The sequence below is a fragment of the Carassius auratus genome, chromosome 27, assembly GCF_003368295.1.
Source record: "Carassius auratus strain Wakin chromosome 27, ASM336829v1, whole genome shotgun sequence".
In the NCBI taxonomy this organism is placed as follows: domain Eukaryota; kingdom Metazoa; phylum Chordata; class Actinopteri; order Cypriniformes; family Cyprinidae; genus Carassius; species Carassius auratus.
This window is the reverse complement of record NC_039269.1, coordinates 7,158,678-7,175,039: the sequence shown is the minus strand read 5'-3', so window position 1 is coordinate 7,175,039 and position 16,362 is coordinate 7,158,678. Positions and strand designations below refer to the sequence as shown.

General features: G+C 32.2%; 1 protein-coding gene across 8 annotated transcripts in view; it reads right to left on the bottom strand.

Moving 5' to 3' along the window:
- Positions 1-16,362, bottom strand: part of piezo2b (piezo-type mechanosensitive ion channel component 2b) — an 82,191-nt gene that overhangs the window by 62,509 nt on the left and 3,320 nt on the right. For all 8 annotated transcript variants that reach the window (XM_026205528.1, XM_026205536.1, XM_026205535.1 and 5 more), the window contains exons 2-4: positions 11,394-11,489; positions 7,501-7,626; positions 2,175-2,217 (exon numbers count right to left, since the gene is read on the bottom strand). In XM_026205528.1, coding sequence (XP_026061313.1) covers positions 2,175-2,217; positions 7,501-7,626; positions 11,394-11,489 — 265 coding nt within the window. The remainder of the gene's footprint in view (positions 1-2,174; positions 2,218-7,500; positions 7,627-11,393; positions 11,490-16,362) is intronic.

Here is a 16,362-nt window from a genome sequence, read left to right as displayed (position 1 = left end):
GGAATATAAACAGTTTACAGCCGAACTTCCTGCCACTTATGGTGAATCGAGCCATCCGACCAGCGCTGCTTGGAAAAAGGTGCAGGTGTAGATTCCCGTACTCAGGAAACCGCACTTAACACAATCACAGTCAGGCTAGCGCACACAAACATCAAGGTATAGGCCTTGAAAAATCAGGCTGTCAACGGTGGGTCAGGTTTAATTGGGTTTGGTGTTCATCAGGGGAAGCGCTGGTTTGGAGGCTGAAGTTTGGAGCCGTGCTGCTGGATGGCAGACAGCTGGCCGCAGCGTAAGTGGAGCGTAATGTTATCCGTCTCTGTTTGCTGAAGTACTTCAAACTGAAAACACATCCCTCTTATCTCTGCAAGATATTACACGCTTCTAAGTGATTTTGTGTGTTGGGAATAAACTGAAGGAAAACAATATCTTTACAGTACCGCACTAGAAAACAAAACTAGTTGCACTGGGCTGTACTTCTTCTATTCAGAAGCTTAATATCACTAAATGGTAATGTATTTTTCTAGGTAAGGCGAATTTATTTATATAGCACATTTCATTTACAATGATAATTCAAAGTGGTTTGCATAAAAGGAAGTAAAATACTCATAATAAATATTCACAACAATCAAACAATGATTTAAAAATGTATTTAAAATTAATTTAAAACAGATAAAAATAGGAAATGATATATATATATATATATATATATATATATACATATATATGTATATATATATACGTATATATGTATATATATATATATGTATATATATATATATATATATATATATATATATATATATATATATATATGGATATATACATATATATATATATATATATATATATATATATATATATTGTCACGGGAGGAGCACAAGACAGACACAGTGGGCGTGGCGTCAGGCCTCGGAGAGGCTTTTATTAACAGAAATCATAAAACAAAGGGAATAAAAGTGGCCAAAGGGGGAAAGTGTCCAAAATAACAGGGGATCTGGTGTCCTCGTTGTGCTGTGGGGTTTGTGTGGGTCGGGCAGTGTTCACCGAGGAAGGGTCCAGGCAAGGGGCGGGGTCCGGCGGCCGCACGCGCTCCCCTCCTAGGTCCGGGGCGCGAGGGGCGGCGGCTTCTCCTAGCGGCCGCGTCTCTCTCATTGGCCGCGGTGCTGGTAGGGGATGGACGGCCCGGCATCCTGGCCCGTCGGCCGTGTAAACGGGTGCGGTTCTCCTCCGGATCGCGGGTCCGGCTGCTCACGTCTCTTGTGGCGCGGGAGTCCCTCAACGCACCCTTCCTGGACCCACGAGGACACCAGCGTGCATGCACGGGGAAGAGACCGGTCTCCTGAGGAGAGGCGCGTTGGGCTTTTAAACAGCGGCGGTAATGAGGCTCCACTTCCTTCAGGTGTGCCCCATCACACGCCGCCAGCCCTGACTCGTCCAGCGCCCCTCCTCTCACACACCCACTCCAGTCGGGAGCCTGGTGAAGGGCGGCGATTTAGGACGGGGTGCCGGTGATAATCAGGGAGGAGGCAGCTGACTCGTCACAATATATATCAAGTTTTTACAACAAAAAAATCATAGACGGAGTTATTTTATTTATCTTAAATCCCACAGACAAAAAAAAACTTTAATTTGTTACTTGAAATAAAATTAAAAAATTAAATGCATTTGTATTTTTAAATTGTATGTATTATTATTTATATGCTACTACTATATAGTGATTTATACTATACTACTATACTATACAAATAATCATCATCATCATCATAATTATACATTATGTTGTTGTTTATTATTATTATTTTTATTATTATTGATGAATATTATTTGTGTGTGTGACTTGTTTAAAAGCATCTAAAACGGAAACAAAAATGTGCAAAGCTATATAGACATATGTCGCAACGTTTTGGTAGCAACAATACTCTCTCCTTTCCTCCTCAAAGCTTTCCATAAAAACTCAATCAATAATCGGGGTTGTTTTTGCAGTGCTTGTTGCAGGTTTAGTGTCTTTCTATAAAGAAACAGTTGTAAAAGACAGACCAAGAGACTTCACGCAGTAAAAACATTTCCAATTAAAAACCTGTGAGAGTTTGACAAACAGGCATGAAATGAAACTTTCATAAAATGTTTCCAAGGCAGTTTATAGGCTTGTGATTAAAATAAGCGCTTGGACTCACCTCTCAAAACCAATCTGTCGTATTGACTTCTCCCACGCTGAACCTGGTAAATAGAAAAGATAAAGCTTTACTACCCATTGTATAAGATTTTCCAGCACACTGACTCTGAAAGCGCATGGCTTTCATAAAACAATGACAAGAGCCAAGGAGATTTGCTTTGTCAAACTACAGAGTCACTGTGGGTCATTTCTGACTGAATTAGTGCATCTACAGACAATTAATGTGATGAGATGACAACTAATCTTTAAAGATAGGTGGATGTTCGATTTAAGAAGCACTTTTCTACCCTAACTTGCCCTTTGCTCTTTGTTTAGTTGATTTAATAAATCATTATATTATATTAAACAATGATATTAAATATTACAATAAAAATAGTTAATTTGATCAAATTAAATATAAAAAGAAATTATTAAAAACATTTAACAATTAAAATGTTAAAATAATGTAATTAAATAAAAATATTTTTTAAATAATACATAAAAAATAACTGATACCAATATAGTCGTTTGATATAATACTATTTTTTATGAAAATAAAAAAGAAACACATATAGAAATAATTAAAACATTAAAATAGATACATACTGTAAATGCATACAGAAACAAATACTGAAACCAGTATAGTCATATTGATATAATTAATCATTTTTTAACATTGTGTTATATCTATATTTTATCCATCTTTTGTTTTTTTAAAAGAGACCTGCTTTCTATCTTTAATTACCATTTTCTCTTTTATTTTATTTAGCTGATTTCTCAGATGTATACAAATAAAGCCATACAAATATTATATTCACTGTAAAATCACTGTAAAGCACGGCCTACTGCTTTAATGTTGGACATCCGTTAGAGCTGCCAAAGGAAAATGAGCTCAACTTCAGATGTGTCTGTATTATTTACAGTAATCGCAAATCAATGCATCAGACTGTGTTCTTAGTAAATTAGGAGAGTAATTAGGTATTGAATAGCCTTTGAGACTGAAGTCTCTTACAGACTCACTGCCTGGATTCAGCTCAACATCACACTGACGGACAATATTACACTGACTGGATGTTTGTCTAATGACACCAACTGAATGTGTGGATGCAAATATTATGAATATCTATTTTTAGAAAAAAGGAAAACACCATGTATTGCTCATCATGACAAGACGAATGGAATTAATTTCATCCCATCAAGGAGGACAGAACCCATCAAAATTCAACAATATTACCATCACTCTGACTAATACTCCATTATGACTATTTGGGTTATGGCATTTAACTGAACATTTCATCTATAAAACATGCTATTATCTATTTTTATGCTACTAGTACTTATTTTTTAGTTACTAGTATTTATTCCATTAGGTACTAATACTTATTTGTTTGCTACTAGTGCATATTTTTTAGCTACTAGTGCATATTCCTAAGGAGCAAGTACCTTTTTAAAAACTACTAGTACGTATTCATTAGATACTCATTCATTAGATTTTAGTACTCATTATACACCAGTCCTTATTAGATTATAGTATTTATTTGATTAGATACTGGTACTCATTCATTAGATACTAAAATACCATTAGATACTGGTACCAATTCATTGGATACTAGTACTCATTCATTAAACACTAGTACTCAGTAATTAAACACTAGTACTCATTCATTGAATACTAGTACTCATTCATTAAACACTAGTACTCATCCGTTGAATACTAGTACTCATTCATTAAACACTAGTACTCAGTAATAAATACTAGTACTCATTCATTAAACACAAGTCATTTTTATGATGAAATTAGCATATATTAATTTTGGTACTAGTACTCATTCTTTAGACACAAGTACTTATTCATTAGACATTACAATACAATTAGATACTGGTACCAATCATTGGATACTAGTACTCATTCATTAAATACTAGTACTCAGTCATTAAATACTAGTACTCATTTAGTAGATGCTGGTATATATTCATAAGACATTAGTATATATTCATTATGTACTATTACTCATTCTTTAGACACTAGTACTTATTAATTTAGATACTATATGGCATTAGATACTGGTAAATTGGATACTAGTACTCATTCATTTAACACTAGTACTCATCCATTGAATACTAGTACTCATTCATTAAACACTAGTACTCAGTAATTAAACACTAGTATTCATTCACTGAATACTAGTACTCATTCATTAAACACTAGTATTCATCCGTTAAATTATAGTACTCATTCATTAAACACTAGTACTCAGTAATTAAACACTAGTACTCATCCGTTGAATACTAGTACTCATTCATTAAACACTAGTACTCATCCGTTGAATCATAGTACTCATTCATTAAACACTAGTACTCAGTAATTGATCATTAGTACTCATTCATTTAACACAAGTCCTCATCCATTAAATACTAGTACTCATTTAGTAGATACTGGTACATTTTTTATAAGAAATTAGTATATATTCATTAGGTACTAGTACTCATTCTTTAGACACTAGTACTTATTCATTAGACATTACAATACCATTAGATACTGGTACCAATCATTGGATACTAGTACTAATTCATTAAATACTAGTACTCAGTCATTAAATACTAGTACTCAGTCATTAAATACTAGTACTCATTAATTAGAAAATAGTATCGATTCATTAGGTACTAGTACTTATTCTTTAGATATTACAATACCATTAGATACTGGTCCCAATTCATTGGATACTAGTACTCATTCATTAAATACTAGTACTCAGTCATTAAACACTAGTACTCATCCATAAAAAACTAGTACTCATTTAGTAGATACTGGTAGTTATTTATTAGATACTACAATACCTTCAGATACTGGTCCCAATTCATTGGATACTAGTCCTCATTCATTAAATACTAGTACTCATTCATTAAATACTAGTACTCATTCATTAAATACTAGTACTCATTCATTAAATACTAGTACTCATCCGTTAAATACTAGTACTCATCCATTAAATACTAGTACTCAATAAGTAGATTAGAAACTAGTATGTATTCATTTGGTACTAGTACTCATTCTTTATGTACTAGTACTTATTCATTGAATACTAGTATACAGTATACTAATACTTAATTAGGTACTAGTACCTCTTAAATAGATATTAGTACTTATTTGAATAGCAACCAACTATTTTGTTGTTATTGGTAACACATTTCAAATTGTATCTGTTGACTTCTATATGGATCTGTCATTGTACTTCAATGTATTTCAATAGTGACCGCTAGTATCTTTTTAAATAGTACTGGTAAGTATTAATAAGAAACTAGTCCTTATTTATTAAAAAACGATTACAGTTACACTTTATTTTAAAGTCAGATTCTCACTATTAAGGGATTATCAACTATGATTTTGTGTTAATAAACTCCTAATTACTGCTCATAAATAGTTAATAAGGTAGTGGTTAAGTTTAGATATTTTGGTTAGATTAAGGGATGTGGGCAATGGTTATGCAGAATGAACACTTGCTGGTACAGATGAACACTTACTGAGTTCAAAAGTCACACCAGGACAGAAGTGAAAGGGTCTAAGTAAAACAAAATATCTAATCATCAGCTCTGAAAAGGGTTATAAGAAAGTTGAACGCTTTTGTCATTCCCAGAATCGAAACATTAGAAACAGTAAATAGTCTCCGGTCTCAGCGGGACGTGAGTAATGTTTTCATTATTCAGACGAGAACAGTTGGAGGGCAAAGACAAATCTAAGTGGCACATTTCCCATAAGCCTCCTGCACGGTTATTTAAAGTTAAAGTAGACATACAAACCATCTCTTCTTGATTTGACATAAGCACAACTTTTTCAGCACATTAAATGTGGATTGAATTAAAATATATTTGTAATGCCGTTCCAGTTTAAAATGAGAAACCCAGCAGATTAAGCATAGTTTTCCTATGCTATTATTTTCATGTTCATTTTTGGCATAGATGTTTTACATACAATATTTCCAAATTATCAAGAACAAAAACAGTAACTGAGAAAAAAATATATATATTTATATATTTATAGGTGCAGTTAAAAAATATACACAATTAAGAATTGTAAATAAAACAGGAACTAGAAAAATTTATGCAAATTAAAAAATGTAAGAAATGCTTGCTCGAAATTTTTTGTCAGCACTCTTGACTAATTCTAATTTTATACGTTTTTTTTATTTTTTTATTCTTTTTTATCTAATGTACCCATATGCTGGTTGTCAGAAAAAATATTTTCAATTAAAAAATTATTAAATAAATGAAATAAATAATGTAAAAACATGTAATGAAAACATAAATACATGAAGAATATATATATATATATATATATATATATATATATATATATATATATATATATATATATATATATATATATAGACAATTTATTTTATTTTTTTAATGACGAATTGTAATAATTGTCATTATGGTCATTTTTAGCTGATATTGAGGTTATAAATGTCAACATCTCAATGTAATGTTCCCTGCATCAGCTGTCAGAGAGAAATATTGGCAATTTGGCTCCTTCATTGACCCATAATTCATAGTTGGCAGTACAATGATAAAACAAGCATGGTCAGCAGAAAGTGGTCAATGGAGCGATGCAGAGATCACTAACACCTCTGAGGTCAGTGACCCTGAGCAAAACTCTGTCCTTGTCTGAACACTCTAGACTTCTTTACAGTCTTTATTTACAGACATGAAGACTAAGAATAATTACGTTTCTTCAACTGATGTGTGACCCACTCGAGCAACACTGTTCCTAACTTGCTTTGCTATCAAACAGTGAGCTCATGCAGCATAAAGAGCTGTTTCACAGTCGCACAGACGTACATTAAGCTTGATTAAACACTTATTGCCTGGGGTGCCTATCTGCCATAAGGGTTTTACAGTCATATGCTGACTGAGTGAATTCCAAAAAAAATGTCACATTTCACTTAACAGTTAAATGAAATAAAAAATGAAATAATAACAATAAAAAAATTACATATACAATTATATTAAAATTAATTATGATTAAAAAATATATAAATAAAATAAATGAAAAATTATAAGGCAAACAATTATGAAACATTTTAAACGGTAATGCTAAAATATAAATATTTAATTATAATATTAGATTAAAAATTTTATTAGAAACAAAAATATTTATACAAATCATAAAATAAAATTAATAAAAAATAAATAGAAACTTTTGCTCTGCTAGTAGTTTTGTAATACTGTAGGCAAATCTTTTTTTCAGTCACTAACATATACTATGGCACATGCATGAACTTATGGCAACTTTGATGGACCATTCTGAAAACTCTGTATATTTGTTTTTGAGAGAAAGTATAACTTACAGTTGAATTCAGAATCGATAGAGTTTGCAGCCAGCAAACTGTGGATGGTGATTTGATAGACGATGTGGATGAAGAGAAAGGTCATACTGCAGAAGCATAAAGACTTCAGCAAGTGTCCAGTGTAACCTGGAAGAGAATAAGCCACAGGAACAAGCATCAAGGGTCAGTAAAGATATGTGTCTGGCATGCTGATAAATCATAGTATCACCTAATTTATAAGGGGATTTGTTGATAGGATAATAATGTGTTCAAAGAAAGGCAATACACTTATTTTCCCAATACTAGACAAATCTGTATTAAATGCCAATAATAGCCAGAAAAAATAAATATTGTATATATAATGCAGAACTAATCAACTAGCACAAAATACAGCAGGACTCTTATTTTGAAATGTAGATGCTACCTCCAGCTGCTCATTCCAAAATATGAGGGAAATAAACATTTTCTTATAATTATCTACAACATATTACAACAATATAAACACTATAATGTAAACCTTAATTAATCAACTCTTCAACTGTAGATCATTTGCTTATCATAAACGCACAGCATTCACTGATTGCAAACTGTTTTAAAAACACGAGCCTGCAAAAAAAAAAGCTTTGAAATATGCATGTGAATTATTTACATTAACCATTGCCTTCTGACGTTTCATCATTACATTAGAACATACTGCAAGACCATGTGTTATAAAAATGTAAAACCTTAAATTTCAACTGAATTAAAAACATTTAAAGTACATTAATCACATCCAAAATAAAAGTTTTTTTTTTTTTTTTTTAATATATGCATGCGTACGGTATATATTTAATATGTTTATATAATTAAACACATTTATGTATATATATTTCAGAAAAATATTCTATGTTTTCTATATTAAATAGATTTATTTATTATATAAATTATATAAACATGAATATAGATGTTAATATTTGTAAAAAAAAATTATATATATAATATATATATATATATAAATAATAAATATACACACAAATATATTAAGCAAACAAAACTTGTTTGCATGTGATTAATGACGATTAATCGTTTGTCAGCACTAATTTAAAGACATTTTAAGAATTAGCAGGAATGCAATATCCAGAATTTATCAAACCAGATCTTACGAAATGTTTAAACAAACAAGTTTCAGGCCAAAGATGCAAATTAAAGCTCTCTATTTAAAAAATAACAATAATAACTGATGAAAATCCCAATATTTCCTTGGGTTTGAATGAAATCATGAATGTGTGCGTGTTTAATGCTTCACGTGTGCTATCTGAGATGCTGCTAATGGAGTTGGTGTTGCTAATTTCCCTCAGCACAGGCGTCCGATGTTGTTCTTACAAGCAAACAGCAGCTAATCGTGAGAGCCTCTTTGTTTTAGCACTCTCAAATAGCAGAACACCAAGGTCAAATGAAGTATTAAAGTATTTTTAGAGTGTTTTTCTCTACCAACAATCGATATTTTCCGATGCGGCGCAGGCCCGAGCGCCATCATACAGTATGTAATGCTTCCTAATGGAGATCATTTTAGCCTCAAGTGAGACATAATCATAAGAAAGCAGACGGTGAGAAGCGTTGCTAGATGCTAGCTGCGAGATCTGTCCTGAGCCGGGGATATGGCTAGTCTTGATTTACTCTATAAAACACCGTGTGCTCAACAATTTGAGCTAATTTTCTCCTAACAGGAGGAAGGGCTTGTTAATGCCTGGTTTTTGAGCACCAACACAACACTCATTCACGTCTCATATTTCATCCCGATCAAATAAAAACTAAAAAGCATGCATGAGGAGGACAACAAGGTGGAAAACGCTAACTGCATCTCTCCTGACCGCCGAAAACTTTCAATTGACTGTGCAGTTTGAGCCACATCTGTATATTAATAGTCCCAGAAACTAATGTTAATCAATGAGATCTATATGACACTGTAGCAGACTACTGACATAAAATGATATAAATAAGCCTCGTTCTCATGCTATATCTCCAACAGAAACTATTTACTAATTATTTTATCATATACCTACAGCATTATGCTCTATGAGACCCTTAATATTACTGTGGCTTATCATTATGATGTAAGTCTCAAAGATGAATCAAGCCAAGATAAATATGACACAAAATAACTCCCTTATCTATATTCCCAGTGCCCCAGTGTTTAGATAACATTACAGAAAAATACAGCCGATATCTGACACAGCTTCAGACATCACAGATAAAACACTCGCCAAAACCTTCTCCTTTTACTAAAATAAACACTTCAAGCTTCATAAACCTGAGATTCATGAGTAGAAGCATTACCGAAATCACATACCAGGGACATTTTCTCAGATAACTGCATATTATTCAATATATATATATATATATGAACACATTTTTGAACATAGACTTGAAAGTGCACGATCCAATCCTACATTTTTTATAATTCATGACTGAAAACATTTTGTGACATGATTTTGATGTAGCATTTTCATGGTAATGCAATGTTTGAATTTAAAATGGGTTTCAAAGGATGAATTTTAAGGAGTGATATATTATAATAATTTTGAGCCTTATCTGCATAAAAAAAAGTACAAATGTGCATGTGTAAATCTTCAGGTTTCCACCTTGTTGTATATTGATTGAAAAACAACAGCTGATCGTGACCCGTTTCTCGTTTGCAATTGCATAACCCAAAATCATTGCAAAACTCTAGCATTCATTATATTGTGTCTTTATAGTTTCACATCTGCATATTCCCACCAAAAATTGGAATAAATCTGTGCGAAGCCCAGAATGCATTGCTCTTACTATGAGCACAGGTCTGCTTAACTATTGATGAGTGTAAGTGGACCACTTAAAAAAGTCCATGTCCTCTTCCTCTTTCATCTTATTCCACGAAAACCTTCTCTTATACATAATTAACAATCAGAAAACAAACATCCGAGCACAAAACTGATGCCATGAACAGAGAAGAAATGGATCAGATGTTCAGAAAACAACATTATTCACTATAATGAGATAATATTTAATCATATTTGAAATGCACTACTGTTCAAAGAGTGAATACTTTCTTCAACAAAGATGCATTAAATTGAACAAAAGGCACAGTAAAGAGGCCTCAAACGATTTATATTTCAAATAAATGCTGTTCTTTCAAACTTTAATTCTATTCATCTGTAAATCCTGAAAAATAAAACGTATCACAGTTTCCACAAAAATATGAAGTTTTTTTTAACACTGATAATAATCAGAAATGTTTGCTGAAAACACAGGTTTTATCAAATAAATTAATTATATTTTAACAGATATTCAAGTAGAAAACAGTTATTTTCAACGGTAATAATATTTCAAAATATTTATGATTTTAATCAAGTAAATGCGGCATTAACCCAAGCTTTTAAATAGTAGTGTGGCTTTAATTAAATTGACTAACATTGTCACATAAGTGGTGCATAAAATTAATCCCTGCACATTAATGCCGTGACATTTAAATAATGCTTTGCTCTTTGAAAGACTATGAGAGAAACATTTCAATATGTTGTCATTCATATCAGCCTCATCGAGGTCAACAGCTCAATTGTATTAATTAAGGGAATAAAAATCACACCGATCAGTTTCTCTAAGACTTAAATCTTCCTCGCCTCGGCGGATTAACACAGATTTACCATAATGTTCTCATCTATTATTCAGCATGACCAGCAAACCTTCACTGCATCCTAAATCTCCATCTTCCTCCTCATAATCTACATTCTCTCCCGACTGCAGCTGCATCAATTAATGCTTTGTTAATGCTTCTGCTCCATTGGATTTTCTGCATGAGGCACTAAAGCTGGTTTCAGGAGGAGACAGATGCGCTTCCTGAATCAGATTTGTGACACTTAGGGAAGAGTTAGTGCTGGTGCAGGGATGATTCTCACCTTGCATGGTTATACTGGAGGGTTCGGGGAACAGAGGGATGAGGAGGAGGTAGAGGAGGTAGATGAAGGACAGTCCATTGTACCTGAAAAGACATGCTGTGGAGAAAACATTTCGACATGTTAGAGGAATCTGGAGTTTTAAAAAAAGTTGTATTCCAACACACATTGGCTTCAAATGAACCTTTAGTCTCTGTCTGCGCGCCTGACAAATCATTCAGTGCCACACACACACACACACACTTGGAGAGTTTCCTAAGGTTTCCAGTCTATCTGCTCTCTCATTCACTCTTTCCATGAACTTTATTCCTCACTGGATCGAAAGAAGCTCAGAAGACTAAATAAAGCACTTTGTCTTGTAAAACTGTTGTGACGAGAATAATGGCTTTTGAACCTCTTGCTGTTAATCTTGCGCGTTTGCCACTTTATGAGCTGATGCTGTGAATATCACACATTAATTTCACTACCAAACATGGAGCTCAGCGGCAGACCTCGTCTGAACCAGACAGAAATGACATCCTATTTTCTGGAAGTGTCAAAAGAAAAGAAGCCAAAACTACAAACTGCCAAAATACCTATTATACTGTTTAAGATTGTTCAACAGCCAATATATCTCTAATCTCTACTATAAAAAATACATTTTCTGACAGAAAAAGCAAGAATGGCAATAAAAGAGTGAAGTTGAAGTGCAGATATCACGGCCACAGGGACTTTCCACTGCAATAAAAGACTCTTAAATATTGAACCACATTGGCAAACTTGAGCACAATATGGAAAGGTGATATTAAAATAAAATAAAAACAGTGCAAACCCAGAGAGACATTATAATGCATGATTTTATCGTGATCTCAATATGTTCTCATAAAAGTGAAGTTTTGTCTTACGGCTCTTAAGAGACGTGCTCTAGTTAGTGCTGGAAATGGATGGGAATCGTAAGGAATTTAATGATTCCGGCTGCGATTCCGATCCGTTAACGATTCCAGTGCCTTAATGATTCCATTAACGAGCGTTTTAGTACTTCTGAGGAAACACCAAATACTTCATGTAATGCTTATGGGAACCTACTGTTTACATATATTGCAAACAGAATCACAAACAAAAATACTGTATGTTTAATTACGTTTAAACAGTTTTATGTGTTATTTGTTACATAAACTGTATGAACGAACAGAAGGCAATGCAATTCATGCTTGATTAAAACATTTGCCAAATGCATATGTAAATGGCTATTATAAACAGTTATTTGAACACTAATTTGCACATGTATTTAGACACTATTTTGAAAAAAACTATGATATAATATTAAGAATTAAGAATATACATATATATACTGGGTTCTTTAATAAATATTATAATATAAAGAGCCCTGTATATCAAACTTGTTGTAAAGACATACATAAACCATTTAATTAATTGTTAAAAAGAGAGTGCTATTTTATTTGTCATTAATATTTTTTAATTATATATATATATATATATATATATATATATATATATATATATATATATACATATACATATATATATATATATATATATATATATATATATATACATATACATATATATATATATATATATATATATATATATATATATATATATATATATATTTACTGTATGTAAATAAAATTATTTTTTTTATTCTAGTGAAACCTTTAGTCATTTTGTTGTGCGTTATTACCATCATTTAATCACTGTACAAATGCTACACTAAATCCTGTTAATTGGTTAAGTTTATACATCGAATAAATTTAATTACATTTAATGTAATTTTTTTTTTTTAAATACTTTCAAAAATGCTGTTTTTGGAAGTGAAAATGAAAAATTAATTGTATAGTTAACAGTGAAAACTATAAATAGACACTCCTAGAATCCCCTGCATGACCCTTTATATTAGATTTAATTTTTGTTGAAATAACTGTTTCTTATTAGTCCTTATCAGTTGTATACATTAGGGTTTTATCTTACACCTAATGTTGTTTAATTAATCTTTCTTGCATTATTTCAGTATCAAGCGTGTCACCGTGATGGGGATTAGTGTTTGTGAATGACACTATGCACCTTCTCTCTATAAATACTGCCCTTCTCAGCTCGATGAAAAGCTGTTTGTGATGAGCTTTGGATAATCATGTGACTTTCTCATCACTTCCAGTTTTTGGTGGTTATCAGCGCATTAAAGTGGTTCAGAATAGATATGAGTATTTCCATTTGTTGGTTTATTAATATTACATCAGTTAATGAAATACGGTATTTTATTATGAGTTTAAGTTAAGTCTGTAAAACCCTAAAATGTTGCTTCCATATTTTTTTATAGTGAAGTTCTGGTAACCACAGCTGTCAGAATTTTACTCGTAAATGTCACAGATTCATTTATTTGTAATTATTATTTTTTTTTAAGTGTACTGTTTATCTCTATAGTTTTACATTTTGTAGGATTTAGTACACACTAAAGATTCCTGGTATGCAGAGTCATGCATTTGATTAATCAACTTTGTGCAACGGAGGTCAGATCATTTTTAAGTGTGTTAAACAGAGGCCTTTGACAGAAAAACTGCTGTGCCACTGGTGGAGTTTGACGGGAGCATACCGGTGCGAGAGAGAGATAAGTGTAAGAGCACTAAACACAGAGATAGAGGCCATTAAACTCAGTCTTACAGAATACAGCACACATTCATCCTGTTAATAAAACCAGCAGCGCTGTGACTACAGAGCAAAACACATTACTTTAATCCACCATCCTCTGGCCGAAATGTGAAGCTTCTTCTGAAACAGTTCAATTCAGTTAACTTCAGAAAGAGAGATTGTGTCAAATATTGTGTTTTTACCAATACTTGGACATTTATGGTTCTCTTTCTTTCCTAATTCATCAAATACAGCACTTTTAACCTGACGATTCTGACATGTTAACTTGAGATGAGAATTAAAATGCGGCTACATCAGAATCCCAGTTTAATTCCTCCACAAAGCTTCAGAAGCAAAACCACACTGACCGCGCTCAAACCATCGTCCAGTTTACAAATAATTGATGTTTCTGAAGAACTGAAAGCCTTTTCTGAAGAGCTCAGACTGACAGCAGGTGACGAACACTTTACATTTTCTACAATTAAACCACAGACGCTTCTGGAGGAAAGATAGAAACAAACTCAACTCGGGCCAGTGTTATTATAGTTAACTAAAACCATTAAAAATGTATAAAATAAAACTTAACTTAAAATAAACTTTAAAATAAAATATTTATTGTATATAGAAAATTTACCATCATTTTAATTGTACTAAAATATTAAAAATGACATTGGCATGTTAAAATAATAGTAGTAAAATTAGAAAAACACAACAAAACTACTAAATGCAGGGTTATTATAGCTAACTAAAAACATTTAATTTTAATTGAACTTATACTAAAATACCTAAAACTGAAACTGAAATAAAATGTATAAAAATTATAAAGCCACATTTAAAATAAATTAAAATAACAAAAACACACACAAAAATAATAATAACAACAACTTTCATTACTTAAAATAGAATATTTTTTAAATAAATAAATTAATTTAATTGCAGCTAGTAGGCAACGCACCATTTCTCATTTTTATTTTTATTTTATTTGCTGTTCTAAAATAACTAAAATGGAAATAAATAAATAAAAAAACTTTTTAAAAAAATACAATTTCAAGAACACATAACAAAACAACCAACATTTAAAAACTAAAACAAAAATAAATAAAATAGAAAAAGAAATTAATTATTAAAGGTCCAATATTTTACCCTTTTCTGTATTTTTCTGTTTATTTTAAGAATTATTTGCGGTATAATTACCAAAAACCATCTCATTATATTTTTATACAGCTCCTTTTCAGGAGGTCTGCTAAGAACCTGTTGATTTTAGCCTGTCTAATTAATATTCATGACCTCTATTCTGATTGGCCTGTTGTTTTCTGAGTGACGCATGGCCAGGCCAACCACAGGTAACTAGGGTCAGCCGATATCACAGCGTGAGCTGGAGACAGCAAAACAAAGGGGAAACTGAAGGTGGTCCACTCAAACTAGCACAGATTCGGCTACGTAAGGAGCTTAAATGCACATGTTTGCCTCGAACACTTATTGAAAAGGTTCAATAAAGTATTGTCTTTTGTTGTTGTGGACGAGTCTACAGATTTTTAGCCATATGTTTCTTGCATTTCATATATGAAAAAAAGTCTGTGCATGGGGTGGCGACTGAAGGAGGTGACTGTGGTTCTGACGTCAACTTTTTACGGAAGTCACAACAGTTTGTGAAAAATCGCAGCTACTTTATGCAGGCTGTGTGCATTTTTCTGTGGAGTGACTGTTTTGAAATTCATATGGTAGATAAATAACCCCCTAGACCTCAGTTATTGTGAAAAAAGACAGAAAATTTCTACTTTGACAATATGGGACTTTTAATATATATAAATGATTGGTAAAAAATTGATAGCCTGAATGCACTGTAAGTCGCTTTGGATAAAAATGTAATTTAATTTACTTAAATTTAATAAAATCGTGTTTCAATTACACTAAAAATTCAACCCTCAATTCAGAAAACAAAATGTGTATTTTAATATAATGATATTAAAATGAAAGTCTAAGAGGCTGGGCATTACAAAAAGGCATAAACATTCAAATACAATGTTTTTGAATGAATACCCACAATATTTTATATAACGTGTCTTAAAATGAGACTATTGTGATAAAATCACACTCGTCTCATAAGACTTCACGAGAGGTTCATGGATTCATTGATTTGCAGCTGAAATTATATTCTGTGCAGATAAATTAATATAAGTGCCTTAACAAAAAATACTCTTGGATGAACTAGATTCCTCAAACACCTCTAATCAGGACAAACATAAGCATCTGAGACTCAGTCTGCTCTCCATTTACTCTCGCTGCTGTCCAGGAGAAACATCTCCTTTGAGATTACTCTTTCATTCGGACAGACACCCGTCAGACG